General features: G+C 43.7%; 1 protein-coding gene across 1 annotated transcript in view; it reads left to right on the top strand.

The window, feature by feature from the left end:
- Positions 1–735: 735 nt before the first annotated feature.
- The window catches only part of STYK1 (serine/threonine/tyrosine kinase 1), a 28,253-nt gene continuing 2,806 nt past the window's right edge, over positions 736–26,182 (top strand). Inside the window, exons 1-9 of the mRNA XM_037912099.2 lie at positions 736–2,505; positions 12,339–12,447; positions 17,710–17,847; positions 18,927–19,193; positions 19,791–19,972; positions 20,567–20,650; positions 22,068–22,276; positions 22,572–22,612; positions 23,862–23,958. Coding sequence (XP_037768027.1) covers positions 12,381–12,447; positions 17,710–17,847; positions 18,927–19,193; positions 19,791–19,972; positions 20,567–20,650; positions 22,068–22,276; positions 22,572–22,612; positions 23,862–23,958 — 1,085 coding nt within the window. The 5' untranslated portion in view covers positions 736–2,505; positions 12,339–12,380. The remainder of the gene's footprint in view (positions 2,506–12,338; positions 12,448–17,709; positions 17,848–18,926; positions 19,194–19,790; positions 19,973–20,566; positions 20,651–22,067; positions 22,277–22,571; positions 22,613–23,861; positions 23,959–26,182) is intronic.

A 26,182-nucleotide genomic window follows, 5' to 3' on the forward strand; every position in this document is an offset into this window, starting at 1 on the left:
CAGAACTGAAATGACCACAGTGACTGAATTATCATCCTATCTCTATAAGCATATTGGTAGGGATGGTGTATGCCTGTGTAGTTTGCACTGTCACTGCTTGTGCTGTTGCTGTTCTGAGATCAAAATACAACTTGAGTTAGCAGGGCTGTCAATCCACTACCTTTCACCAGAGCTAAAAATATCTACTTAAACAAAAGTATTTAAACAATGTTGTGTTTTCTTTATGATGTGGAAAGAGAGAGATAGAGAGAGAGAGGTTTTCTCCTAGTAGAAATGTTTGTTTTTCACAAGAGAAAATCTGAAAGTGACTGATTCCTGTCCCTTGAACCAAACAGGAAGAGGGGCAGGAGAGTGGAACAGGGAGGGGGCCATGTCCTGAGACCTGAACTCTGAACTCTGCAAATATCTCCTTCAACCAGTCTGACTGGAATAGCACAGGAAATAGATTTAAAAGGGGAAATCAATAACAACAGAAGCAGCTGCTCAAACGCAGGCTTAGAATATGAACCCCTTATCTCTCCCACCATTCTGCCTAGAGTCAGGAGGTGGGAGAAATGAGACTGGAAGAAGGGAAGCAGGTTGTCCATTAATAGAAACAGGAAACTTGAACATGTTCCCTAGGGTCTCCATGAGGAATGTAACCATAGGTGTCACCTCACAGACCTTGCACCCTGATTAAATAGAGAACAGACCCTTATGATTCATCTGCTCTTTCTACCATCTTTCAATAGGGAACAGGGTGTACAATGGAGTTCCTGCTGTTTTCACAGAAGAGACACCCCTCAGATTCAACTCATCTTCCCTTGCACCAATGTTAATAAGAAATAGTGCCTGGAATTTGCACTGATGATGTTATATCAATGTTGGTAACTGGGGCAAATCTTCAATACAGGTAAGGCCTCACTGGTTCCCAATGGGCAAGAGTCATCACAAAAAAACACTTTCACTGACACTAATTTGCCCTTACTGCCAGTCTCATTAGAAAGACCCAAGCAATGATGGACCAGAGAACCAACAACTCTCTTTCCTACTTCCGACAGGCAGGCTGTACAGTGAAGAGCTAAGGCACAATGGCCGAGGGAGGTGCAGGGAGCACCACCACCATCTGTGCTGTTTCTCTTCTGTGGCCAAATGAACTACCTCATTCTCCAGCATTGTCAAACCATCATCTTTTACCACCACTAAAATCTACCCAAAAGAAAATCATAAGCACAACACCAAAGTGTTAATAGGGAAAAGGTTTATTCTGCTCCAGGTGGTTGATTGTGATCATATCAGGATGCATCTCTCTCCAAAGCCACCTGCAGCATGTCATTGCCTGGGAAACGGACTCTGTGTCTCAACAGCAGGTGATATGTAATTTCCTGTTGTAATATAACCACCACCCACTTTTATTAAATAGCTGAGCAAATAATCCTGAACCCATTCGCATAACTTGATAGCAGTAACATGAAACTCGAATGGAAGGTTTTACAGTGGCAGCTGAGGTGACTTCTGGAACTGGAATAGCAGTGTGTGCTGCAGATCAGGATTGAGGTGCACTGACTGAGCTGGGTGTGTGACACAGGACTTGAATAGCAGGCAGAGCTGCTAGTCAGGAATCAGATATGAGATGCATTGACAGAGCTTTGGGAAGAACCGAAATAGCTGTATTGAGATGAAGAGTTGTGGTAGGTCAGGGCTGAGGGGCATTGACAGAGCTGTGTGTGAGCCCAGGACTGCAATAGCAGAGGGGCTACAGGGTAGGACTGAGGTAAAGTGACAGATTTATATGTGAAGAAAGCTTGCACTGCCTCTGTCTATGTGGCCAGCCTACCCAATGCTATCAGTCTTTGTCTCCCTCTCTGAGTCACTAATTCACCCACAAAGGGAGAAAAAAAAGTAGAATAAATATTTGGAAAAATCTCTGCATATTGTCCCTCGGGATCTGTTCTGCATGAGAAAGGTTCCCTGGTGTCTGGAGCCTTTAGCTTTTGGGATTTTTTTTTTTTTACAGGTTCTTTATTCTGTGCACCAATTCTTTCTGAAAAATATGACAGAAGTGTGTTACTTTGGGTGTTTTCTTGTTCCCCAGTTTCTCTTTTTCATTCTTTCTCTGTGCCTCTGTTGATCTGTGTTTGTGTCTGCCTTTCTTTCTCTTTTTTGATCGCTATGTTCTGAGGTCCCCGCCCCAGGACTCTCTCTGGCCTTTGCTGTCAAAGCTGCAGGGGGTATTTGCATGTGGAAGAGCCAGGCAGACCCGTTTTACCAGTGTGGGTGTACCAGTCAGCCAGAGTGTTAGAAATACAATCACATGATCTCCCTGGGGAGACAGCTGAGAAGACTTTGAGGAGCAAAGAAGGGAAGTTGGCCAGGTCCAGGGTACAAAAATCACCAGGAAGGAACTAGTCCTGGTGGGAAACACGCAACATAGCCGTCAGCACTGTTGTGAGATACCTAGGAAAGAAGCAGCAGATTGGAGCTTCAGGAAAAGGCTACAGTGTCAGTAGAAGGGGGTTAACTCAGGTAGGCAAGAGAAACACTGCTGGAAGATAATAGATGATGTATATTTAAATCTTTGAAAGAAATTTTACTTGTGTGTCACCTACTCTATGATGTGGCTCTTTAGCTATTCAGCTGTTTGTGCTGAGAACACCTGTCTTTGTAAATGCCAATGGTTGGGGCAGTGGGGCTGGGGGAGAGGGAGGGAAGAAAGGAGCTGTGCAGGGGACATTCATCTCAGTTCTGTCTAAGTGAAATGACTTCTAGGGGACTTTTTGGGTGAAGAGGAAGATTTTTGCACAAAATTAAGGTCTGTCCATCAGAAACAAGGGAGTTGAGAACTCTAATGTAGAGAAATGCTGTACACATTGTATATAAGTTCTGTGTTATGTATGTGTGACACATACCTAAGGACAGGTTTCAGAGTAACAGCCGTGTTAGTCTGTATTCGCAAAAAGAAAAGGAGTACTTGTGGCACCTTAGAGACTAACCAATTTATCTGAGCATAAGCTTTCGTGAGCTACAGCTCACTTCATGAAGTGAGCTGTAGCTCACGAAAGCTTATGCTCAGATAAATTGGTTAGTCTCTAAGGTGCCACAAGTACTCCTTTTCTTTATACCTAAGGACCTGATTCTGATCTAATTTACATGAGCTTTACATCATATATGTCTGGTTCAGGGTGGAAAGCATGTCCATTTAATGACGAGCTGGACTGAATCCTCAGAACTCGCCCTTCAGTGCAGCTTGAGGAGCTGCGTAATAGAACGGAAGCAACTTGCAATGATAGGTGAGGGATGAAGAGGACAATACTTCTTGTTCCATGGACTATGGGCTTGTCTACATTTAAAATGCTGCAGCAGTGCGGCTGCACCGATGTAGTTGCGCCGTTGTAGCGCTTCAGCGAAGACTCTACTTATGCCTACAGGAGGGCTTCTCCTGTCAGAGTAGGTAATCCACCTCCCTGCGAGGCAGTAGCTATGTTGATGGGAAAAGCCCTCCCATCAGCTTAGTGCTGTCTACACCTGGAGTTAGGTTGGTATAGCCGCGTCTCTCAGTGGTGTGGATTTTATACCGTCATAAGTTGCTAGTGTAGATCAAGCCTGAGTGTACCAGAGGGACATTAACCAGGTTTTCAGGATCTCTCTGGGAAGTCCCAGGATCCAGACAGGGCAGTGGAAATGATAGCTGGGGTGTTCTGAAGGAACAGGAGGAATTAGCAGACAAGGGGCCCTGTACACCAGGTATGTAGCTTTTGATTAAATATGTTCTGATGGAGGCCAGTTTGACAGGCTTAAGGGCTGGGGGAAGAGTTATTATGAATGTTTCCTTTAGTGGAAAATAAGTTTTCCTAGTCATTAATTTCAGTCTGTTGCCCCTTTTTATCTGAATAGTTAGCCAGTATGTGGGGCCTTGCTGGGTTGTTTCTGTCAGCAACCATTTTGGATGCTACACGTCAGATGTATTTTTTGGTGCAATCCTGTTTATTTACAAAGTGTGTACACAAAGTCATGTTTTTCTGAACACTACAGAAACAAACAGCCGGCAGTTTCCTTCCTCAGAGTTTCCAAGCCTGCGTGTCCAGCGTGTTCTGTGCCCAAGGAGCTCTGTCTCTCTGCTCCCTTTCAAGGCTATGCTCATGACTGCTTCTCTGGCTTTGTGGGCTTCCTAACTCTCAGACACTCAGATTCTTGCCAAAAAATCCTTTAGTACCTGTGTTTGCAGCCAGCCCCAACAGAACCCTCTTAGGCTCTGTCCACACTAGAGAGCTTACAGCAGCCCAGCTGTACTGATGCAACTGCGCTGCTGTAAGATCTCTTGTGTAGCTGCTCTATGCTGAGGGGAGAGAGCTCTCTTGTCGACATAATTACACCACCCCCAACAAGTGGCGGTAGCTATGTTTGCGGGAGAAGCTCTCCCACCAACATAGCTCTGTATATACTGGTGCTTATGTCTGTGTAACTTTTGTCCTCAGGAGGGTATTTTTCTCACACTGCTGAGCAACATAAGTTATACCAACATAAGCGGTGGTGTAGATATGGCTAACTCTCCTTGAGTTGACTGTTGCTCCGGCCTTTCCATGTGGCGCAGTCCCTTGGATGGTGGCTTCTATTGTTGTCACTGCATAAAAGGTGCTGAATGGTTCCTTCCATTTAGCCTGAGAAAAAAGTTCTTAGCACACCCATCAGCTTTAACCAGGTCTGTGTGACTGTCTAATAATTAAAGACCATCTGGATGGCATAACAAGTCCTTAGTATTTGAAAATTGTTCATAAAGTAAATGATCAAACCTGGCTGTGAAATGTAGGGGTCATGCATAATTCCTTGTATCATCATAGAACCTCCAACAGCTTCTTCATTCACAGACTTTTTTCTCCAGCATCATCTGTACAAATGTCTCTGGTGCAAGCCTAGCAGCATTTCCCCTCTTTCTCTCGAAAACATCTATTTTTTCTTTTTCTTGGACCCTCAACACAGAGTTTTTCTGAGGTCTCTGTTCACCTACAAAATATAACCTTTAAAACATCTATTTACACTGACCTCCACAACTCCTCTTCCCTTCCAAACAATTGTTTTGCTCCTATTTTCACAATAAGCTACCACCACCAATTCATTTATTATGAGGAGTATTAGGTATGAATTCTAATTTTATATTCTTACCATTGCTAGTTCAATGAGAAAGTGCTTTGTAAGAATCATAGAATCATAGAAGATTAGGGTTGGAAGAGACCTCATGAGCTCAAAGCAGAACCAACCCCAACTAGATCATCCCAGCCAGGCCTTTGTCAAGTCGGGTGTTAAAAACCTCTAAGGATGGAGATTCCACCACTTCCCTAGGTAACCCATTCCAGTGCTTCACCACCCTCCTAGTGAAATAGTTTTCCTAATATCCAATCTAAATGTCCCCCCACTGCAACTTGAGACCATTGCTCCTTTCCTCATTGCTCCCGAGAAGGCACTGAAATTTGAAACTGAACTGAAGTGTCACTTTTCTTACTTGCATTCTGAGGGAAGAATGGGCTGTTGCTCTGGTAATTAACTATCATTTCTTACTTTTTAATACACTGTCTACTACCGGGCTATGGTTGTCCCAGAGGGCAAGTGGATGGGATTCATGGTAGTGGAATGGATAAGAAACCTCAGGTCTAGGAATATGAAAAACGGGGAAGACCTATTTGTGGATATGCACAGACACATGAATAGAGACTCAGACCAAATGTTTCGGGTTGAAGAGAAGAAAACAAGAGCCACCTCTGACAAACAGGACAGGCCCAGGCAGGAGGGCAAGGAACTGAAGCAAGACTACTTCTGAAAGGAGGTGGAAATGAGAATGGAGGACAGACAGCTCCAAAGTGAAGTTTTCATTGTGTACAAAAAGGTTCAAGAAGAGATGTCAGAACAGCTGACCCAACAATTTACCAGCAACTGCACTAGTTGCCAGTGCAACACTTAATCACAGAGCAATATTATAAATGGGGACTGCCCCTTATTCTCCAGCTCCCTCACATCTGTACCTAGGGTATTACATCTCTTCATATAACAGAGACAAGGTAGTCTGGAATCCCAGACTTGGTCTACATCACCAACTTATGTCAGCATAGCTATGTCATTCAGGAGTATGGTAAATACCCACCCTTAAGCAATGCAGTTATCCCAATTAAAATCCTGGCGTCTCCCATCAAAATTGCTACCTCCCCTCCAGGAGGTGGAGTATCTACGCTGATGGGAAAAGCTCAGTGAGACACATTGTATGAACTGTAAAATATTATCTCTGTTACCTATGCTTGTGTAACTTTGCTATACGGGTTTGATGTTGAATGCTTGTTTGCATTTAATAAAATAGATTATTGAAAAAACCCCTTCACTTGTTGGTTTTTATCTATCACTGTTCTCAGATATTGCCGAAATATCCTTTGCTGCCTTGCTGCATCCGACTCAAGGGCCTCAGAGCTACTTTTCATAAGTGTCAGCAGTCATCTTAAATATTCATGATAAATAGGCCCAATGGCCTGTGATGGGATGTTAGATGGGGTGGGATCTGAGTTACTACAGAGAATTCTTTCCTGGGTATCTGGCTGGTGAATCTTGCCCATATGCTCAGGGTTCAGCTGATCGCCATATTTGGGGTTGGGAAGGAATTTTCCTCCAGGACAGATTGGAAGAGGCCCTGGAGGTTTTTCACCTTCCTCTGTAGCATGGGGCATGGGTCACTTGCTGGAGGATTCTCTGCTCCTTGAAGTCTTTAAACCATGATTTGAGGACTCCAATAAGCTCAGACGTAGGTGAGAGGTTTATCGAAGGAGTCAGTGGGTGAGATTCTGTGGCCTGCATTGTGCAGGAGGTCAGACTAGATGATCATAAGGGTCCCTTCTGACCTTAATATTTATGTATCTATGTATCTATCTATCTTTCTTACTGAGCAAGGAACAGGAGATATGAATTCATTCTAGTCTCTGCTTTTGAGGAAAGGGCTAGTAAGTAGCACTGGTACCCAGAGAATCAGGGAGTTTCCATGGAATTAAGAGTGTTTTTAAGGGCAATCACTCTCTGTTACATATTTGTAAAACTCTATATAGATTCATATTTGTATGTCTACACATACTGTCTAGAAATATTGTAGTTCAAGAAATACCCCTGTATTGTTATTAGAGAGAAGGTGTCTTTTATTTAATTTGTCTTTTGAAACATTTGTGAGAACATGGTGCTGGTGCAAGGTGGCAACCCTGGAGACTGAAGTGCTGTATTTGTTCACAGAAGAGGTATGGAATAGGCAGTGGCAATGCAAGGTTCCTCACTGTGCCTCCACTAATGTGCCTTAACCCTGACCTTGGAGGGACCATTTTTAAGACAGAAGGTAGGTTAGTCTTAAGAGCGTGTTTCATGTTTGGTCTCTGCTGAGACAGTCAGCAGGAGGCCAATTAGTTTGTGTTGTAACCATGTATTTGAGATGTGAACACCTGAAATAAGAGGAACTGGACTGAGATCTACCAATGCATTTCATACAAACCACCCAAAAACTATCCGATGGTAACAACTTTCAGTCAATACTGAACTGACCTGAGCTGGGTTCACTTTGCCTACCAAAAAGTGCAAGTGTCTATAGCCTGGTAGAAACTGTGCTAAGCCAGCCAGTCCCCTCAGGGATTCATTTGCTTAAACTCTTTTTAAACACCATGTAAGTTGAACACTTCATGCCTCTGGATACAGTTTCATGATTGTTACACAATTAATTAGCAAAGAGTATATTTAGAAAGGAACTGGGAATTGGGAAATGTTAAATTCCATATAACCCTTCTCTGTTCCCAAGGCTCTAAAAGGGGGATAATAATACTTATCTACCACACAGGGGGCTTTGTGATCAATCAGTTAATATTCGTGCTACACTTCAAAGCTGGGATCCTAGCACACAAGAATTGCTATATTGCAGACCAGAAGAGTGGCCCATGTAAAGTGCCAAGTCATTAGAATCAATTTGTGCTTTATATTGAAAATAACGCTGAAAAATATTTCAGAAGATTATTATAATTTTGTTTTAAATGGAATGGCGTTCTGGATTTTGTCCCCATTTGGTTCCGTTTTGCTGGAGGGGCTGTTATGTGAATGGGCTTGTCTAAACTAGCCTTTGACTGAAAAAAATTCTTTCCATCGCTAACAGCAGTGCAGTTCCACCAAAAGGAGTAACAGTGAGAGTGCCAGTGCAAATAAGGTGCTGGTCGCTGCCATCTATTTTATCACCAGCTTGCATAGACCTGCCCTGATCATGGATCTTCCTGTATTAATGCTCCCGCCACAGCTGTTGCTGATAGAGTGCACCAGTATAAACAACATTGGGATTTTTTTCAGAGAAAGGGATGATGTAGATACAGCCTTTGTGTCTAGATGCTTGTGTGAATTTGTTTGGTTCTGAGCACCTTTGTGACCATACAAGCACATCTGAGTGTAGATACAAGTCTGTGTGCGCACACGTCTCTGGGTGTGCATATGTGTATAAGTGTGAATGCGCATTTTTTTGTGTGGATCTGCATGTGTGTCTGAATCGGGGACCAAATGGATGTATTTATTTGTGTGAGTGCTTGTGTGTAACTGGGAATCCAAGTGCCTAAGATTGTACCTATTAGTGACTGTGTCCATGTATTTGTCCATGACAGTGTGCGTGTATTATACCTGAGGTGGGTTTACTTAGTTTGCTTGCTTACAAGGTAGGGCTGAAAAGTTTGGGTTGATCTTATTGACTTTTCAGTAACAATCGTCCTTCTGGTTGACTCTGGTTTCAATGATTTGCTCACTTCGGAGCCACTCCCTGAAAACAGGTGAATCTGCTGTTGCACTGAGCAGGAAGAGAATTAAAAAATGAAATACAGCTCCAGCTGGGAATTCCCAAACTGCTGCTTGTAGACTCATAGACTTGAGGCCAGAAGGGACCATCATGATCATCCAGCACATTGCAGGCCCTAGCTTTATCCCACTTTGTTTCTTCCCATCTTTTTTCCTATGCACATGTCAAACACCCACCTGTAATGGTATCCCAAAGTCAGCTCTGTTGAGTGTTTTCTGAACCACCAAAGGCTATAAACCTTATTTGTGTCTGTAAGGACACAGTGCAACACTAACAATTGTGTTGAAATGCAGCAGCCTTGCACAGTCAGCTCTAAATCATGCAAGAACTTGCAGGATCAAGGCCCTAGCAGCTGTGTAATGATCTGCATGAAATGTCTTAGTGGGTTCCCAGGGCCAGGTTTCTGGGCACGAGTTTTGTGAACAATGTCCCACTGGTCCAATACAAGTACAGTGAATGAATTTACTCACCTTTCTGTCAGCTGCTACCGTTCACCACAGTAACTCTCTCAAACAATTTAGATATAATGGGCCAGATCCTTAGCTGGTGTAATTCAGTGCAACTCCATTGGAACTATGCCAGTTTGCACCAGTTGAGACTCTGGCCTCATGTGTGAGTGACTAGATCTAGCTGCAAAGAGAGGGGGTGGGCACACATTTTTGTCTCTCTTTTGACTAAAATTGCATCAGTGGCTGTGATCAAGGTTTTCATGAATATTATCCCACAGCTGTGTTGTGGCCTACTCCAAGAGCACTGATCAAATTACTGGTCTCCATTTTCTAATTCACTACAGACATTTTCTCTCTCTCCCTCCCTCCTTGTATCTTTAATCTGAAAGAAAGAAAGAAAGAAAGAAAGAAAGAAAGAAAGAAAGAAAGAAAGAAATGTAGGATGGCAACGGGAACCCTTCCAATGCACATATGCATTCTCCCTGGAGTATGCAGGAAAACACATATATTCCTATAAAAACATTTGCATGGTCATGAGTTTTCCCTGAATATTGGTGCAAACAAATGCTTGCTCAAATATTTGCAGTAAGCAAATAAGAATGGATGTGACATGAATATGATCAAATTGAACTTAAATTAGAATTGAACAGAATAGGGTTGTCATGTTGGCCTAAAACCTAAGCATTTCTCATGACTGTGCTAAAGAAGTGTCAAGAAAAATTCCCCAGGAAGCTTTGCACAGTCAGGTTAAGAGAGACAATAAAGAGTTATTAGCAAGCAGATTTTATATTGCTTATAGAACAGAAAATATATCTTAAGGTATAGCCTATTTTTTTTCCTGCTGTTTACATTTTTTATACTTTATGATTAGCTGTGCTTTGCAAAAAAACACCTTTGTGTTTAACTCTGATTATAACTGAAACACAAGAAAGGCATATATGGAAAACATAGCATGTCTCACAGGTGCATAGGGAATATTAGGTATAAAGGTGACATTAATGTTTAGTTGGTTAAAACCTTTGTTTTAAACCCACACTAAACTCTGCAGTTAAAAGGTTACACTGTTGTGATACTTTGTTATGCTGGAAATTTAGAGCAAATGTAATATATAAGCCATTGGCAACAAAATTGACCTTTGTCAATGATTGAATGGTACCAATCATGTCACTTGCCACAAATTGTAATGTGGGATAAATATCCTGTCTATAAAAGTCCATTGAAACTGCTGTAATGCATACCAGTGTGCGTGGGCAGGCCTGATATTTCAGAATTGGTAAATTAACCTTGTGCTGTTTGATCTTAGCTGTCTAGTCTTTGATTAGTATCAGAGGGGGAGCCGTGTTAGTCTCTAGTCACAAAAACAACGAGGAGTCCAGTGGAACCTTAAAGACTGAATTGGCCTTGTCATCACTCTTTCTCCATTTGTAAGGTAACTCCCTTCTCTTCATGTGCCAGTATATTTATGTCTGTATCTGTAACTTTCACTCCATGCATCTGAAGAAGTGGTTTTTACCCACAAAAGCTTATGCCCAAATAAATCTGTTAGTCTTTAAGGTGCCACCAGACTCCTCATTGTTTTTGTAGTCTTTGATTAGTAAACCAAATTTGATCTTGATCAGTTGATGTCTCAATCAATAAATAATGAAAAGGACCCATTATTTACAATAGAAACATTTTTCATTTTTCACCCCACTCTATATGTAGGCATTACAGCTATGTTATCTTGCAAGGCTCATAACATCCTATGTCAAATGACACATATACCTGTATGTTTTATAGTTTTACCAATAAGTTGACACATACCTGGAAATGTTTACTAATATTGGCATTGGAGCTGATGCAAGTTTGTCACTGAGTAAGCATTACTGACATGGTAAATAGTCACCTGCCTGTATTTCACAAATGTATATACTATCACCCTGTTACTGGAGTTCAGGTGAGACAATTTAAAGACAGATAGAATGTGAAATAAGTATAGTAGAAAAAAACAGAGTTGCACAGTAGAAAATGCAGCTGTTGGACAGGTAATATTGTGAAGTTATAGGTATGCTGTCATATGTTATCTGATGGTTCAAATATTTGTAAATGGATCTTTGAAAAGTGATGAACAGAATTATTGGTATGAAACTGTATCTGTAATTATTGGTATGAAACTGTAATTGCAACTGTTATGGCCACACCTAGATACTACACAGAATTATGGACCAGACTCACCAGTACCTTCTGGCTGCTTTACGCATCTCAAGTAATGCAAAACTGATGTAAATCCATATTAATTGGATGGTTAAAGAAGGTTTACAGCTGCTTTGCAATGCCAGAGTAGCACAAAGCAACTGGTGTGTATTGGTGAAGCTAGTCCTATGTATGCAAGGATGCACAAATGGTAGTTATAGAGATTTCAGGTGTAATTACAGGTGTAAAGGTGCATATTTGTATGTTGCGCAGAATGTCAGGTGTAATGAACGTTAGAGAGAATTACAGGTGTAATGAATCATATGTATGAAGTTTCCTTACAGATCTGATTATGTCTGTAATATGGAATCAGTACTGGAGACCTTAATGAGAAAGCTGCTGTTTCTTAGTATAAGTTCATGATGTAATAACATAGTGAAAGCACTCGGTCAGGAATGCCAGGTAGAATGGTGTGATGTGGTGTCTTATGCATATGTGCCTGATGTTTTATAGGCCTGGAGATAAAAGACTGAGTTATTCTTGTATCTGAAATGTGATTTACACAGATAATTTAAAATATAAGTAAACTAATGTCTTTTAACTTATGCCTTCCTGAGGAATGAGAGGTACCAGACTCTCACGCATGATACTGCAGAACGAACCTAGCCTCTGCTCCCGTACTGAGATGCCATCACCAGAAATTGATTCTGACTATGCCATATTAGACCATTAACACCTAAGTGCCTATAGCTCCCCAAGTCTCTGATTCACTTCCTCCCACTAATCTGAGGCTGTATTAGAACCGATGACAAAGAGGGTGAATAGCATAGCTTCTCACCCACTTTCCCAGCAACCATCTTGTCCTGCCACTGTATTTATGGTAATGCTTCATATCTGTGCAGGGAAATTCCAGAGATGAAGGACATGCTCACACCGAGCTGATCATGGCAGGGAACGTAAGGAGACTCAGACGCATGCTACTGGAATGCAACAACAGTGACAAGTTATGTGGTAAGATTCCAGGCAACTGTCTCCTTGCCTTTTACTTTTGTGTGTCCAGGTCTCATAAGCTGAGCAGCAGGACCTGCTCAGTCAACTGTGAGCCACCCGCACCTCCAGAGAGTGATTTGATTGGGCCTTTCCTGCAGTAAATCCCAATGCATGACCTCTTCTTCACACCTGCCCCCATCTGTTTTGCCTTTCCAGCTGAGTGTATTGGCTTTTTCACTCAGGGTGGAGAACAAAGAATATGTTTCCAGCACTGGTGTATATGGCTGGGTGGAAAGGATAGGGGAATGATGGATGAAGATTTCCTGTTAAACAAGAGAAGCGATGTAACACACTGATCAAAGTTCAGATGGAGGTATGCTAATTCCAACTGGGGGGTCAAATTATTATCATCACAGAACTCTGAGTCAGCCCAAATCAGTATTGCACTCACACCAGTAGCACTAGCAAAGGGGTGGCCAACCTGTGGCTCCGGAGCCACATGTGGCTCTTCAGAAGTTAATATGCGGCTCCTTGTATAGGCACCACCTCTGGGGCTGGAGCTACAGGCGCCAACTTTCCAGTGGGCCGGGGGTGCTCACTGCTCAACCCCTGGCTCTGCCACAGGCCCTGCCCCCACTCCACCCCTTCCCGCTCCCTCCCCTGAGCCTGCCTTGACCTTGCTCCTCCCCCCATCCCCAAGAGCCTCCTGCACACCACGAAACAGCTGATCGGGAGGTGCGGGGAAAGAGGGGGAGGCGCTGGTTGGTGGGGCTGCCGATGGCTGGGAGGTGCTGGGAGTGGGGGAGGGGGGAGCTGATGGGGGGCTGCTGACATATTACTTTGGCTCTTTGGCAATGTATATTGTTAAATTCCGGCTCCTTTTCAGACTCAGGTTGGCCACCCCTGCACTAGAGTATAAGAAATAAACAACACAAAAGCATTCTCACTGGGATGCCCTGAAGCTGCAGGCTTGGCAGCCTTAACTGTTCTGGCAGATCACCAAGGGAAACCCAGATGCTGCAAGAAATGCTGTTTGTGACTCATTAGGAGAATCTCTTCTTTCTGAATCACTACTGAAATCAATGCCCCTGCAGGAGGTTAGGGGAAATCATATTTTGGTTGAGGCATATAGATGAGGTCTTGACCACATATGGTCTTTAAAGATCGCATGGTATTTTTCAAGGGACCGATAGTGGTAGGTGCCAAGCCCCACCAGCCCCTATTAATTTCATGGGCAGTTGAAGGTCCTTATCACTTTATATGAGAATCATAGAATCATAGAATATCAGGGTTGGAAGGGACCTCAGGAGGTCATCTAGTCCAACCCCCTGCTCAAAGCAGGACCAATCCCCAACTAAATCATCCCAGCCATGGCTTTGTCAAGCCTGACCTTAAAAACTTCTAAGGAAGGAGATTCCACCACCTCCCTAGGTAACACATTCCAGTGTTTCACCACCCTCCTAGTGAAAAAGTTTTTCCTAATATCCAACCTAAACCTCTCCCACTGCAACTTGAGACCATTACTCCTCGTTCTGTCATCTGCTACCACTGAGAACAGTCTAGATCCATCCTCTTTGGAACCCCCTTTCAGGTAGTTGAAAGCAGCTATCAAATCCCCCCTCATTCTTCTCTTCTGCAGACTAAACAATCCCAGTTCCCTCAGCCTCTCCTCATAAGTCATGTGTTCTAGTCCCCTAATCATTTTTGTTGCCTGTAGCAGTGCATGGGATTCTTCCGTCCTAAGTGCAGGACTCTGCACTTGTCCTTGTTGAACCTCATCAGATTTCTTTTGGCCCAATCCTCTAATTGTCTAGGGCCCTCTGTATCCTATCCCTACCCTCCAGCGTATCTACCTCTCCTCCCAGTTTAGTGTCATCTGTAAACTTGCTGAGGGTGCAATCCACACCATCCTCCAGATCATTTATGAAGATATTGAACAAAACCAGTCCGAGGACCGGCCCTTGGGGCACTCCACTTGATATTGGCTGCCAACTAGACATGGAGCCATTGATCACTACCCGTTGAGCCTGACAATCTAGCCAACTTTCTATCCACCTTATAATCCATTCATCCAGCCCATAGTTCTTTAACTTGCTGGCAAGAATACTGTGGGAGACCATGTCAAAAGCTTTGCTAAAGTCAAGGAACAACATGTCCACCGCTTTCCCCTCATCCACAGAGCCAGTTATCTCGTCATAGAAGGCAATTAGATTAGTCAGGCATGACTTGCCCTTGGTGAATCCATGCTGACTGTTCCTGATCACTTTCCTCTCCTCTAAGAGCTTCAGAATTGATTCCTTGAGGACCTGCTCCATGATTTTTCCAGGGACTGAGGTGAGGCTGACTGGCCTGTAGTTCCCAGGACCCTCCTTCTTCCCTTTTTTAAAGATGGGCACTACATTAGCCTTTTTCCAGTCGTCCGGGACTTCCCCCGATCGCCATGAGTTTTCAAAGAGAATGGCCAATGGCTCTGCAATCAAATCCGCCAACTCCTTTAGCACTCTCAGATGCAGCGCATCCGGCCCCATGGACTTGTGCTCGTCCAGCTTTTCTAAATAGTCCTGAACCACTTCTTTCTCCACAGAGGGCTGGCCACTTCCTCCCCATGCGGTGCTGCCCAGTGCAGTAGTCTGGGAGCTGACCTTGTTCATGAAGACAGAGGCAAAAAAAGCATTGAGTACATTAGCTTTTTCCACACTCTCTGTCACTAGGTTGCCTCCCTCATTCAGTAAGGGGCCCACACTTTCCTTGACTTTCTTCTTGTTGCTAACATACCTGAAGAAACCCTTCTTATTCCTCTTAACATCTCTTGCTAGCTACACCTCCAGGTGTGATTTGGCCTTACTGATTTCACTCCTGCATGCCCGAGCAATATTTTTATACTCTTCCCTGGTCATTTGTCCAATCTTCCACTTCTTGTAAGCTGCTTTTTTGTGTTTAAGATCAGCAAGGATTTCACTGTTAAGCCAAGCTGGTCGCCTGCCATATTTACTATTCTTTCTACACAGCAGGATGGTTTGTCCCTGTAACCTCAATAAAGATTCTTTAAAATACAGCCAACTCTCCTGGACTCCTTTCCCCCTCATCTTATTCTCCCAGGGGATCCTGCCCATCAGTTCCCTGAGGGAGTCAAAGTCTGCTTTTCTGAAGTCCAGGGTCCGTATTCTGCTGCTCTCCTTTCTTTCCTGTGTCAGGATCCTGAACTCGACCATCTCATGGTCACTGCCTCCCAGGTTCCCATCCACTTTTGCTTCCCCTACTAATTCTTCCCGGTTTGTGAGCAGCAGGTCAAGAAGAGCTCTGCCCCTAGTTGGCTCCTCCAGCACTTGCACCAGGAAATTGTCCCCTACACTTTCCAAAAACTTCCTGGATTGTCTGTGCACTGCTGTATTGCTCTCCCAGCAGATATCAGGGTGATTGAAGTCTCCCATGAGAACACAGGGCCTGCGATCTAGTAACTTCCATGAGTTGCCAGAAGAAAGCCTCGTCCACCTCATCCCCCTGGTCCAGTGGTCTACAGCAGACTCCCACCACAACATCACCCTTGTTGCTCACACTTCTAAACTTAATCCAGAAACTCTCAGGTTTTTCTGCAGTTTCATACTTGAGCTCTGAGCAGTCATACTGCTCCCTTATATATAATGCAACTCCCCCACCTTTTCTGCCCTGCCTGTCCTTCCTGAACTGTTTATATCCATCCATGACAGTACTCCAGTCATGTGAGTTATCCCACCAAGTCTCTGTTATTCCAATCACATCATAATTCCTTGACTGTGCCAGGACTTCCAGTTCTCCCTGCTTGTTTCCCAGGCTTCTTGCATTTGTGTATAGGCACTTGAGATAACTCGCTGATCATCCCTCTTTCTCAGTATGAGGCAGGAGCCCTGCCCTCTCGCGTGCTCCTGCTCGTGCTTCCTCCCGGTATCCCACTTCCCCACTTACCTCAGGGCTTTGGTCTCCTTCCCCCGATGAACCTAGTTTAAAGCACTCCTCACTAGGTTAGCCAGCCTGCTTGTGAAGATGCTCTTCCCTCTCTTCGTTAGGTGGAGCCCGTCTCTGCCTAGCACTCCTCCTTCTTGGAACACCATCCTATGGTCAAAGAATCCAAAGCCTTCTCTCTGACACCACATGTGTAGCCATTCGTTGACTTCCACAATTCGACGGTCTCTGGGCATCCCAGAGTATTGTAACCCAAGAGAGTAAGGATGTTAACCCCAGCATTCTGCCCAAATTCCAAACCAGTTAATTTACTCTTCCGCCCTAATATTCCCCCCCCCCCCCATGTTTTAATGGGAGAAATTATTCACCTCAATTACACTGTTCTACAGCATTGTTGACATAGAATGGCTGCCCAGGCTCCACCCCAGAGCTAGCTGCATTTCATTGGTGAGTGATCCCTAAATGCACTGGCTAACACTTTCATATACAAGTATGTGGCGGAGCAGTGGGTGTCATGCATTTACCCTATTGAGGAAGAAGATAATAAACTCTTCTGGGTTCGTCCACACATCTGCTAGACTTCCTGTGCCTGGAGGAGGAAGCTTAAGAAGGGAACACCAGTCCAAGGGTTGGTAACTGGGGAAGATTATTGTGCCTCAGAGACAGCTAATTACAGGAATAGATTAGTGAAGGGGGAGGCAGTCATTGATCCTGGGATTGCCTGGACCAGGTACAGAGTGGATGTTTCCCAAAAAGCTGGAGGGGGCCGGGGTCTAGGGAAGGACTCTACCCCTGATCATGACAATAAAATGCCTATAGATAAGCTGGGACCAAGATTTGCCCATGAGACTGAATGCCTCGTATTTCCCTTTTCTTTGTTTTGGTCTTCCCTGCCCCCGGAGAGGGGGAAAGGGGTGTGTGTGTGTGTGTTGTTATTTTTTGAGAGAGACTCTTGTCTACCCCAAGCAGGGGTAGGAATCTGTGAGTGTCAGAGGAAGGAAGCAACCCAAACCGTGGTCCGTGGGGGACTCCAGGAGATCCCATCCACCACAAGGCATCTAAAGAAGTGGCCTGATATTCAGAGGTGAAGAACTCCCATTGACTTCAGTGGGAGTCTTTATAGTCAGCCCCTCTGGAAATCAGGCTAGCAGTTGATGAGGTGCTTAGTTACTACTGCAATGAGGACAGCATGGATAGATAGCTCCTTCATGTTTAAAATTACTAGAATGGACTATTATTATGGTGTTGTACAGACTCTGTTCAGTGTGGGAGTGTTGTACACACAGCGATTTCACTGAGCATAACGGTTACTCTTTGTTTCCCGTTTTCTCTTCCCATTGACAGTTGTGCGTGAGTACCAGACTGAAGTGATCATCATCCCTGTCTTCCTAGTGGGTGTCTTTGTCATCCTGTTAGGTGTGATCCTTTGGCTCCGCTATCGAAGCTGGAAGTCGAAGCAACAGCAACTGCCCAGACGCCAAGGTAACAAAGAGGGGAGAGCTGGGTTCAATGGAAAGTCTCTCATTCCCACCCCCAGGGCTGTCAGAGACAAGGAGAACTGAAGAGCCTGAGCTTGGAACTCAATGGCCTTATCTACATTAGGAAAATTGGGACCTCTAGTTCACCACTAGTACAGCTCCACCAATGGTAGCCATGGTGGAGGTTGTAGCATAGAGGAGACTCAGGTACATAGAGCATTGTGTCATCTCACCTTGCTGGGGGTACAGTTAGATGACGTAGTGGTAAAATCACTTGAAACCTGTCATGCAGGGGACACGGTTTCAAGTTTTAGCCTCAATTCCTTCAGGGCCAGTGTAAGCTGACCACAGTGTACGTTAATACTCTGCACTGCAGTGGATCCAGATTCAGTTTCCAGTCATGGTGTCCTATGGCTAGGAACACTATGAGGCTAAATTGGTTGGCATATTCTGTGTGGGTATCACAAATTTGATTCCCAGTTACAGTGGCCAATTCCCAGGAGTCCACTCAGTTGTGGCTGGCAATGCTACAGAATTGAGGTTTGCAAAGTGGCTAAAGCAAGAAACCCAGGTCTGAGCTTATTTTATATCCATGCACAAAGAGCAGAACAAGTACTTCCAGTCTAAAGTGAATTGGTATTTTTTAATTGGTATATATTAAGGGAATTAAGAAAGAATGAAAGTAAAGTCTCTAAGGACACTGTATGTCTCTTCTCTGTAACAATCTACAGCAATTCTGAGAACAAAATGGCTGCTGTATCTACACACTATCAGAGTTCTTAGACGTGTAAAGATGCAGTATCCAGAAAACAAGGGTTTAGAAGTTACATACACCATAGATTTCAGGTCTCAGTTTCTCCTGCCTCTCAGCCAAGTTGGGTGGGAGTCCTGGGGAAGCAGAGTCCTCTGTCTCCTTGTGGGCTGGCCTAGCTGAGACCAAATAACACTTCCCCAGCCATGATTCTGAAAATCAAAATAGAGCATGAGCCAAAGGGAACAGTTCATGGCCAGTGGCAAAATGTAAAAGAGGAAAATTCATCCCCCAAACACTTATATATCATTTGGCTTTTATTTTTGCAACAGCTGTTGCCCCATTGCCAGCAGAGGACAAGAACCAGAAGGAACACAGTGAGTCAGAGAACACCTACATCCAGCTGAGTGAGACAACTGTGGAGAGTCTACTGAGATCTGCAGCCTTGACTCTGAAGGAGCTGGAAATACCACGAGACAGACTCATACCAGGGTCCTCGAAGCTGATACACAATGGCAGTTTTGGGGGAATCTACAGAGCAGAATTGGAGACTGGGAACCCTGGGAAAACTAAGACAGTCATCCTGAAAGCCTTACAGGGTAACAGAGGTGGCAGGAGTGCTCCATTTTTATACACTTCTCTGTTTCCCACTTGTGTGAATCCACTAGAAATTCCCCATTCTCTAGCTCTGAGTCCGTTTTCTTTCTTAGCAGTTGCACAAGGGGCTGCCCCTTTCTCTGCTGTGAGCTACCCTGCTTTCCTGTGTGCATCCCCCCAGTGATTCCTCTCTGTCTGTGTACCCTCTCAATCTCTCTCTATGGCCTTGACTTCACTACGGAATTTGATCATATTTGAATATGCCTGTAAAGGTGTGAGATGACAAGATGCTGACCATGAATTTGCGTTCACTGTAGGCAAGCACAAGTAGTGTTAATCATTATGTCAGCTAGTCATGGTTAAACTTTGGTCTTAGCAGGGTTTAGTCACAAGCAGTATATATGCATGTTAAAGGAGGTTGTATTGCATGGTCTAATAATGCTTAGTCCTGCCATGAGTGCAGGGGACTGGACTAGATGACCTCTTGAGGTCCCATCCAGTCCTATCATTCTTTGATTCTGTGTTGAGAATATTGAATATGATCTTTTCTCTTCTTTGCCTCCCTGTGGTGATGCTGTCTTTTTCTCTGGTACTTTCAGACACTGCTGGACCCAGTGAGGTGAAGGATTTCCTGGGAAGGATTAAGTTCCATCAGTTCCTTGGTCATCATGATAACATGGTTGAACTGATAGGATGTTGTGTAGTCCAGCTGCCCCTTTATATGATCCTGGAGGATGTGTCCCATGGGGACCTCCTGAATTTCTTGTGGACCTGCCGCAGGGTGAGTCTGAGGAAGTGAATGCCAGACCAGTTATCATGTCTATCCTCCACCTCTGTCCATGTCTCTTACATACATCTATTTAAGAAGATATCTTTATCATGTGTGGTTCTTTTAATCCATCCATCCTTAGGCTTCTCTAACCATCCATCCATTCACAATACAACTCTTGCTTTTTTATGTATGTATATTTCTACCTAGTCATTCCCCTCCTGTCACACTTCCCCTTCCTTGCTGCTTACCCACAAGCTATCCCCACTATATCACTCACCTGCCCCACCAACCATCCATTCCTCCAACGTAGCACCTACCCTTCAATTGTCTAACCGTTCACCTTTTTACCTCTTCCATGTTTGTGTTTGATGCAGTACCTGAGCATTATAAATGTTTATAAAGAATAACTATCTCAAGCAGGGCCAATAATGCCAATTTGCTATGGGGCGCGTAAGGAGAGTGATGCCTGTAGGAGGATGCAAGGGTTAGATGGATATGGTGCCATTTGCCGAAACCAGAATCTCATCAGAAAGAAGCAGAATTCCCCCTCTTTTTCTCTACTGTGGCATTTGTTTGATGTGCTTTCTGCTTCTCTTTCTCTAGGATGTAATGACCATGGATGGTATCCCGTATGACTTCACGGAGAGGCAGGTATATAAAGTCGGGCAGCAGGTTGCAGCTGCCTTGGTAAGTCTACATCTTGATTCATTTATCATGATAGGAGAGACAAGAAAAGAGACAGAAACCCACTCTAACGTCAGAGTCCAACCTGGGGGAACTCTATTCTTTCAAATTTAGAATCCACTAAAAATTATGTGTGCTAGATTTAAATAGGAAGCAAAAATGGTTTTAGTTCCTCCTAGATTTGATAAGACACTGTTACTGCCTGTTTCTATTAATCCTTGAAACTGGTCAGGAATTACTTTCATTCAAGAATCTGTATTGTTTACCTGCTGTAGTAGCACAAACTGACATTTAAGTAGAAAAACTGTAGTTTAAAAATGGAAGTTCGAAGAAACAGAAGAGATAAAAATGGAGGAAGGATGGTAGTATGATTAAGGCACTGGACAAAAACTCAAAACATCAATGTTCAATGGCCAGCTTTGTCACAAATTTAGGCAAGTCACTTAAGCTCTGTGTGTCTCAGTCACCTGTCTGTAAAATGGGGATAATAATACATTTCTATTTCGACTGTAAGCTCTTTGGGGCAGGGGTTTCTCTTATTATGTGTTTGTACAGTGCCTTGCACAATGGGGCCTGATCTTAGTTGCGGCCTTTAGGCACTACTGGAATACAAATATTTAACCCAGCTAGAAAAAGATTTGCGAATCTCACAAATACAATAATAATGCTGAACAGAATATTATTAGAGAAACCCCAAATGCCCTTCTGTTTCATGAATGAAAGTGTTATAGCAAAGAAAGGGGGAAGCACACACAAGAGTAACAGGGAAAAGATAGGAGGCAATGGGTTTCCCCACTGTTGGATTTTCCATTTCAGCAGGACTGGATTCCCCCACTGGATGGATTCACCCTCCCACTTCTCACTAGTTAGAGCAGATGTTCCCTCTCAGTGGAAGAGGAAGGTCTCTCAATTAGTGATTTTCACTCTTTTAGGAATAGAATGTCCTCCTTGGCAGATTTTCCCATCCAGTAGGAGTGGGTATCACCTAACTGGTGGATTTTCCCTTCAGTAGGAGCAAGGACCTCTATTGGTGGATTTTCCCACCCCCACCCCGCCTTGGTGGATTAGGTGTGGACCCTGCTTATGGATATTCACTATAGGTGGCTGCTTTCAGTGGTGGTAGCTGAAGTGAGTTTCCTTAGGAATTTTGCATGAAAGGCCAAAGGGCTGAGGAAGCATGATAGGTCTTTGTGTGGTATTGGAACTTCTTGGCCTAACCAATGAGAATATGCCTCTGATAAAAGCTCCTCGTGATATTATGTAGGTGTGCCAGGTACACTCACCACATGGCTGGCTGCCAGGGACCCAGGTCACTGTGGTGCATGCATCATTGGTGGGGGCAAAGGGCATAAATTAATTGATTTTTTCAGTCAGTTAAAAAGAAAAACAACTAACGCTTCCCCTTTTTCCAACTTGCCAGGAATTTCTCCAGCAGAAGAAGCTTTTCCATGGGGATGTGGCAGCCAGAAATGTCCTGATTCAGTCTGACTTCACTGCCAAACTCTGTGGGCTGGGTCTGGCGTGTGAAACCGACACCTATGGCACCAGCTGTGTCAGACAGATTGTGCCACTCAAGTGGCAGGCACCAGAGCGGCTGTTAATGAAACCTCCCAGCATCAAGGCAGACATGTATGGTTTGTTCTGGGGTGAAACTATATCTAGCTTTCAAACCTTATCTATCACTTTCAATTCCTCACACAACACTGTGTTCTGATCCACAGATCAAAACTCCACTGTAGGGCTCACCCTTGCTTCCAGCATGGAGCTCCACCTGGTGGCTTGCCCCTTCCTCCTTCTGCTCACCTCCCCAGCTCACCCTCATTGTTATCATATGTTTAAATTACAACTTGCTTTTTTCAGTTGCTTTCAGGCTAGAGATTGGAATAAGACCTGCCAGTGAAACTGACACTGTGTTTTCTTACAGATGGTCCTTTGGAATCTTACTGTATGAGATGATCACATTAGGTAAGAAGAAAAAATAAAATCCTATGGAGAGGCGGGAGTGTCAAGGGACAGCTCAGGCTAACAGTCTCAAACCTGAATGTGTACAGTTAGGTGTTTAAATAAACAGTTTGATTTTTTTCAAAGGTGTAGATCATCCACTACTCCTTTTGGATTTCCTGTCAATGGGATTTACCTCAGTAAATCAGGATGCCCTTTTAGGAGCATAAATATGGATTTTGGTGCCTAACCTTAGGCACCCAAGGTTGAAAATTTTGACTTATGGGCCTGAATTACATTGGCAGTATGGCTACAGAAAAAAGATGGGCTACATTCTACTGCTGCTGCATGCAACATCAGAATCAAGAGTGTGTGGGAAATGGCCATGGTGTCTTTTATGTCATGTGGTCACCTCTGTTTGCTAGGAACTGGACAGAGACCTCTACAACTCATTTCACAGAGACAACAGAACAGCCTTCAGATGAGAATATCTTTCTACGTTTACTCATCTAGTGTCAGATAACTTAAAAAAGAAAGGCTCTGCCCCCTATTCCACAATCTTCCTGAGCCATCTAGTCCCCCTAGTTATTTTGGAAACATTGCCCTAGAAATGAAAGGTTCCATATCCCATTCTTTAAACTCTGTGCTATCTCATCACTCCAGATTCCATTTCTGATATTAAGCACATTTTTAGAGGGGCTTCTCCAGCAGTTATCTTCGTATTCCCCAAATAAGGATGCAACTTATGCTGTATCTAAAAATGTGCCTCTCTTCTTCTGGCCTTACAAACATGGGAAGAAGAGAGAGATAGGAAAGACCAAAAAAGAATAAAGAATTTAAGTGATTAAAAGACTGCAGTTCCTGCATGTTGCCACAGTGTGTCACCCTTATTCCTCACCTTCCTTTATGCTGCACATTTCCACACTGTGGTTTAGGGCTGTCACTTCTGAGCTGCAAAAAATTGGGACATCCGAACCATTTAATCTAGGACAGCTACGTTAAAGGAATCATCCTGGAAAAACCTGGACAATTGGCCAACCTAATCTAGTTACAGATGCTACTTTTGCTCTGTGCAATTACCCTGTCCAGTCACCAGGTGTTAACCTTTCATGATTCATCACTCAGGATTTCTTTGAGGGGAAAGGAAAGTTGGCATCACACCCTCACTGGTTTATTTGTGGTAGGAAAGAGGATAGGCCTCATGTAGGAACTGGAACTTGGAAATCATTTTCTCTGATAATTTTAACTTTTGTTGTTCATTTTTCTCTTCCAGGGGCTCCACCGTTTCCTGAGGTGCCACCTTCTCATATCCTACAACACCTTCAGAGAAAGAAGGTCATGAAGAGGCCCTCCACCTGCCAGCCAGCTATGTAAGGGGCTTCCTCTTCTTCTAACCTGATCTGGGTGGTGGGGCTTATACTCTGCTCCCAGCTCAGAGCTGCATGGAGAAGCTCTTACAGCTACGGTTTGCAAATTTTTCCAGTCGCATCCCTCTTACCATTCATTGAATTTGTCTCCCCTCCCCACCATTACTTGTAATCTGAAGTAATCCCTTACTTTTTTGCTGTTGCTGGTGATGGTGCTGTCTTTAGAGCTGGGCTCTGGAGAGCGGCATCTGCTGGCCAGGGCATTCATTTTGTTTGTGGCATGGGAGGACTATTTTATTAATTCCACACCCATCTTGCAATACCCACTCTGTACCCTGCTCCTGCTATTATGGCGGCAGGTCCAGCGGGACCCATGGGATCCCAGTTTCTTTATGCTCCTCTCAGGGAATCTCCTGCACCCCCCTCCCCAGAGGGGTAACCCCCCAGTTTGCACACCACTGTCTTACAGTATTTACACGTACCCTCAAAGATCACACACTGTCCTTGCTACTACTTGCTGAGGGTTTTCTTCTTTTTTTCAGTCTCAGTCTATATCTGAGCACTTCACTACCAGAAAGATGTTGACAGACTAGTGAGGAATTCTGAGAATGATTAAGGGAGTGGAGGAAAGATTTGAATAGAGAGGTTAGGAACTATTAGGAAAGGGATATATAAGACAGAAAATATCATAATTCCACTATATAAATCCTTGGTATGACCACACCTTGAATTTTGTGCGCAGTTCTGGTCGCCCCTTCTCAGAAAAGATATATTAGAACTGGAAAAAGTACAAAGAAAGGCAACAGAAATGCTTCAGGATATAGAACAGCTTCCATATTAGAAGAGATTAAAAAGACTGGTACTGTTCATGTTGGAAAAGAGTCGACTAAGGGGGGGATATGATGGAGGTCTATAAAATCATGACTGGTGGGGAGAAAGTGAATAAGGAAGTGTTATTTACCCTTCACATAACACAAAAACCAGGGGTCACCCAATGAAAATAGGCAGCATGTTTAAAACAAACATAGTGAACTACTTCTTTACACAATGCACAGTCAAACTATGGAACTCATTGCCAGGGGATGTTGTGAAGGCCAAAATTATGAATGGGTTAAAAAAATAATTAGGTAAGTTCATGGAGGATAGGTCCATCAATGGCTATTAGCCAAGATGGTCAGAGATGCAACTCCTAAAACTCTGACTGCTAGAAGCTGGGACTGAGCGACAGGAGGTGGATCACTTGACAATTGCCTTGTTCTGTTCACTCCTTTTGAAGCACCTGGCACTGGCCACTGTCAGAAGACAGGATACTGAGCTAGATGGACCATTGGTCTGATCCAGTTTTGCCATTCTTATGTTCTTATATCTGAGGGGGATAGAATGGACTAGAATATTTGTAGGATGTAAATAATAAGGGAGCTAAGTTATTTACTCTGGTACTGGTAAAAGAGAGTATTGCAAGGGCTAAACTGAATGAAAGTGAGTAAAGGGAAAGTTGAGGCTGGATATTGAGGAACATTAAATAACAGCAAGGGACTATGGAACAGATTTTTAAAAAAAGATTTGTAGGTGCCTAACTCCCATAGATTTCAGTGGGAGTTAGGTGCCTAAATACCTTTAAAAATCACACGCTATGAGACTATAGGAAGGAAGGAAACAGAGGAGGCCAGTCACTTGGGACACTTAAAACTAGGACTCAAAAAAAGCCTGGAGAATAGACTAGGCAGCAATCATTTATTAGCTAAGGAGATATGGGAGGATGGACAAGATGTGCTCTAACAGATCTCTTTAATCTCTTTGGGATGCTACTGTATGAAACTTTGACTGCCCAAAGGTCTCTTTCCTTCTCTTGAAGTTTCTTCTTGCCACTTTGATCCCCCATCTGTCCTGCTGTGCTGTTGTTCCATCTGGGTCTACCCCAATTTGAACCTGGTTTTCTTGATTCTCAGAAATTAGAGGAAATGTCAAAGCAGTGATCAGGTCTTCCAAATGATACAGGAGTCTCCTTGATAATAACTTGAATTCTCCCTTAAATGAATGAATAATCTTAGTGAGACAGTACCTCCTGTGCTGACATCAGTCCTGGACAAAAGAGCCCCTGGATATTCAACAAGGAGTCCTGGTAGCTCTCTCAATAATCAAGGAAGTGGTATGACTTAATGAACATTACCCCTCCTCCCCCATTCCATTCTCATAGGTGAATTCTAATACTAGCAAGTGTGCGATT

The sequence above is a fragment of the Chelonia mydas genome, chromosome 1 (genome assembly GCF_015237465.2).
Source record: "Chelonia mydas isolate rCheMyd1 chromosome 1, rCheMyd1.pri.v2, whole genome shotgun sequence".
NCBI classification, from domain to species: Eukaryota; Metazoa; Chordata; order Testudines; family Cheloniidae; genus Chelonia; species Chelonia mydas.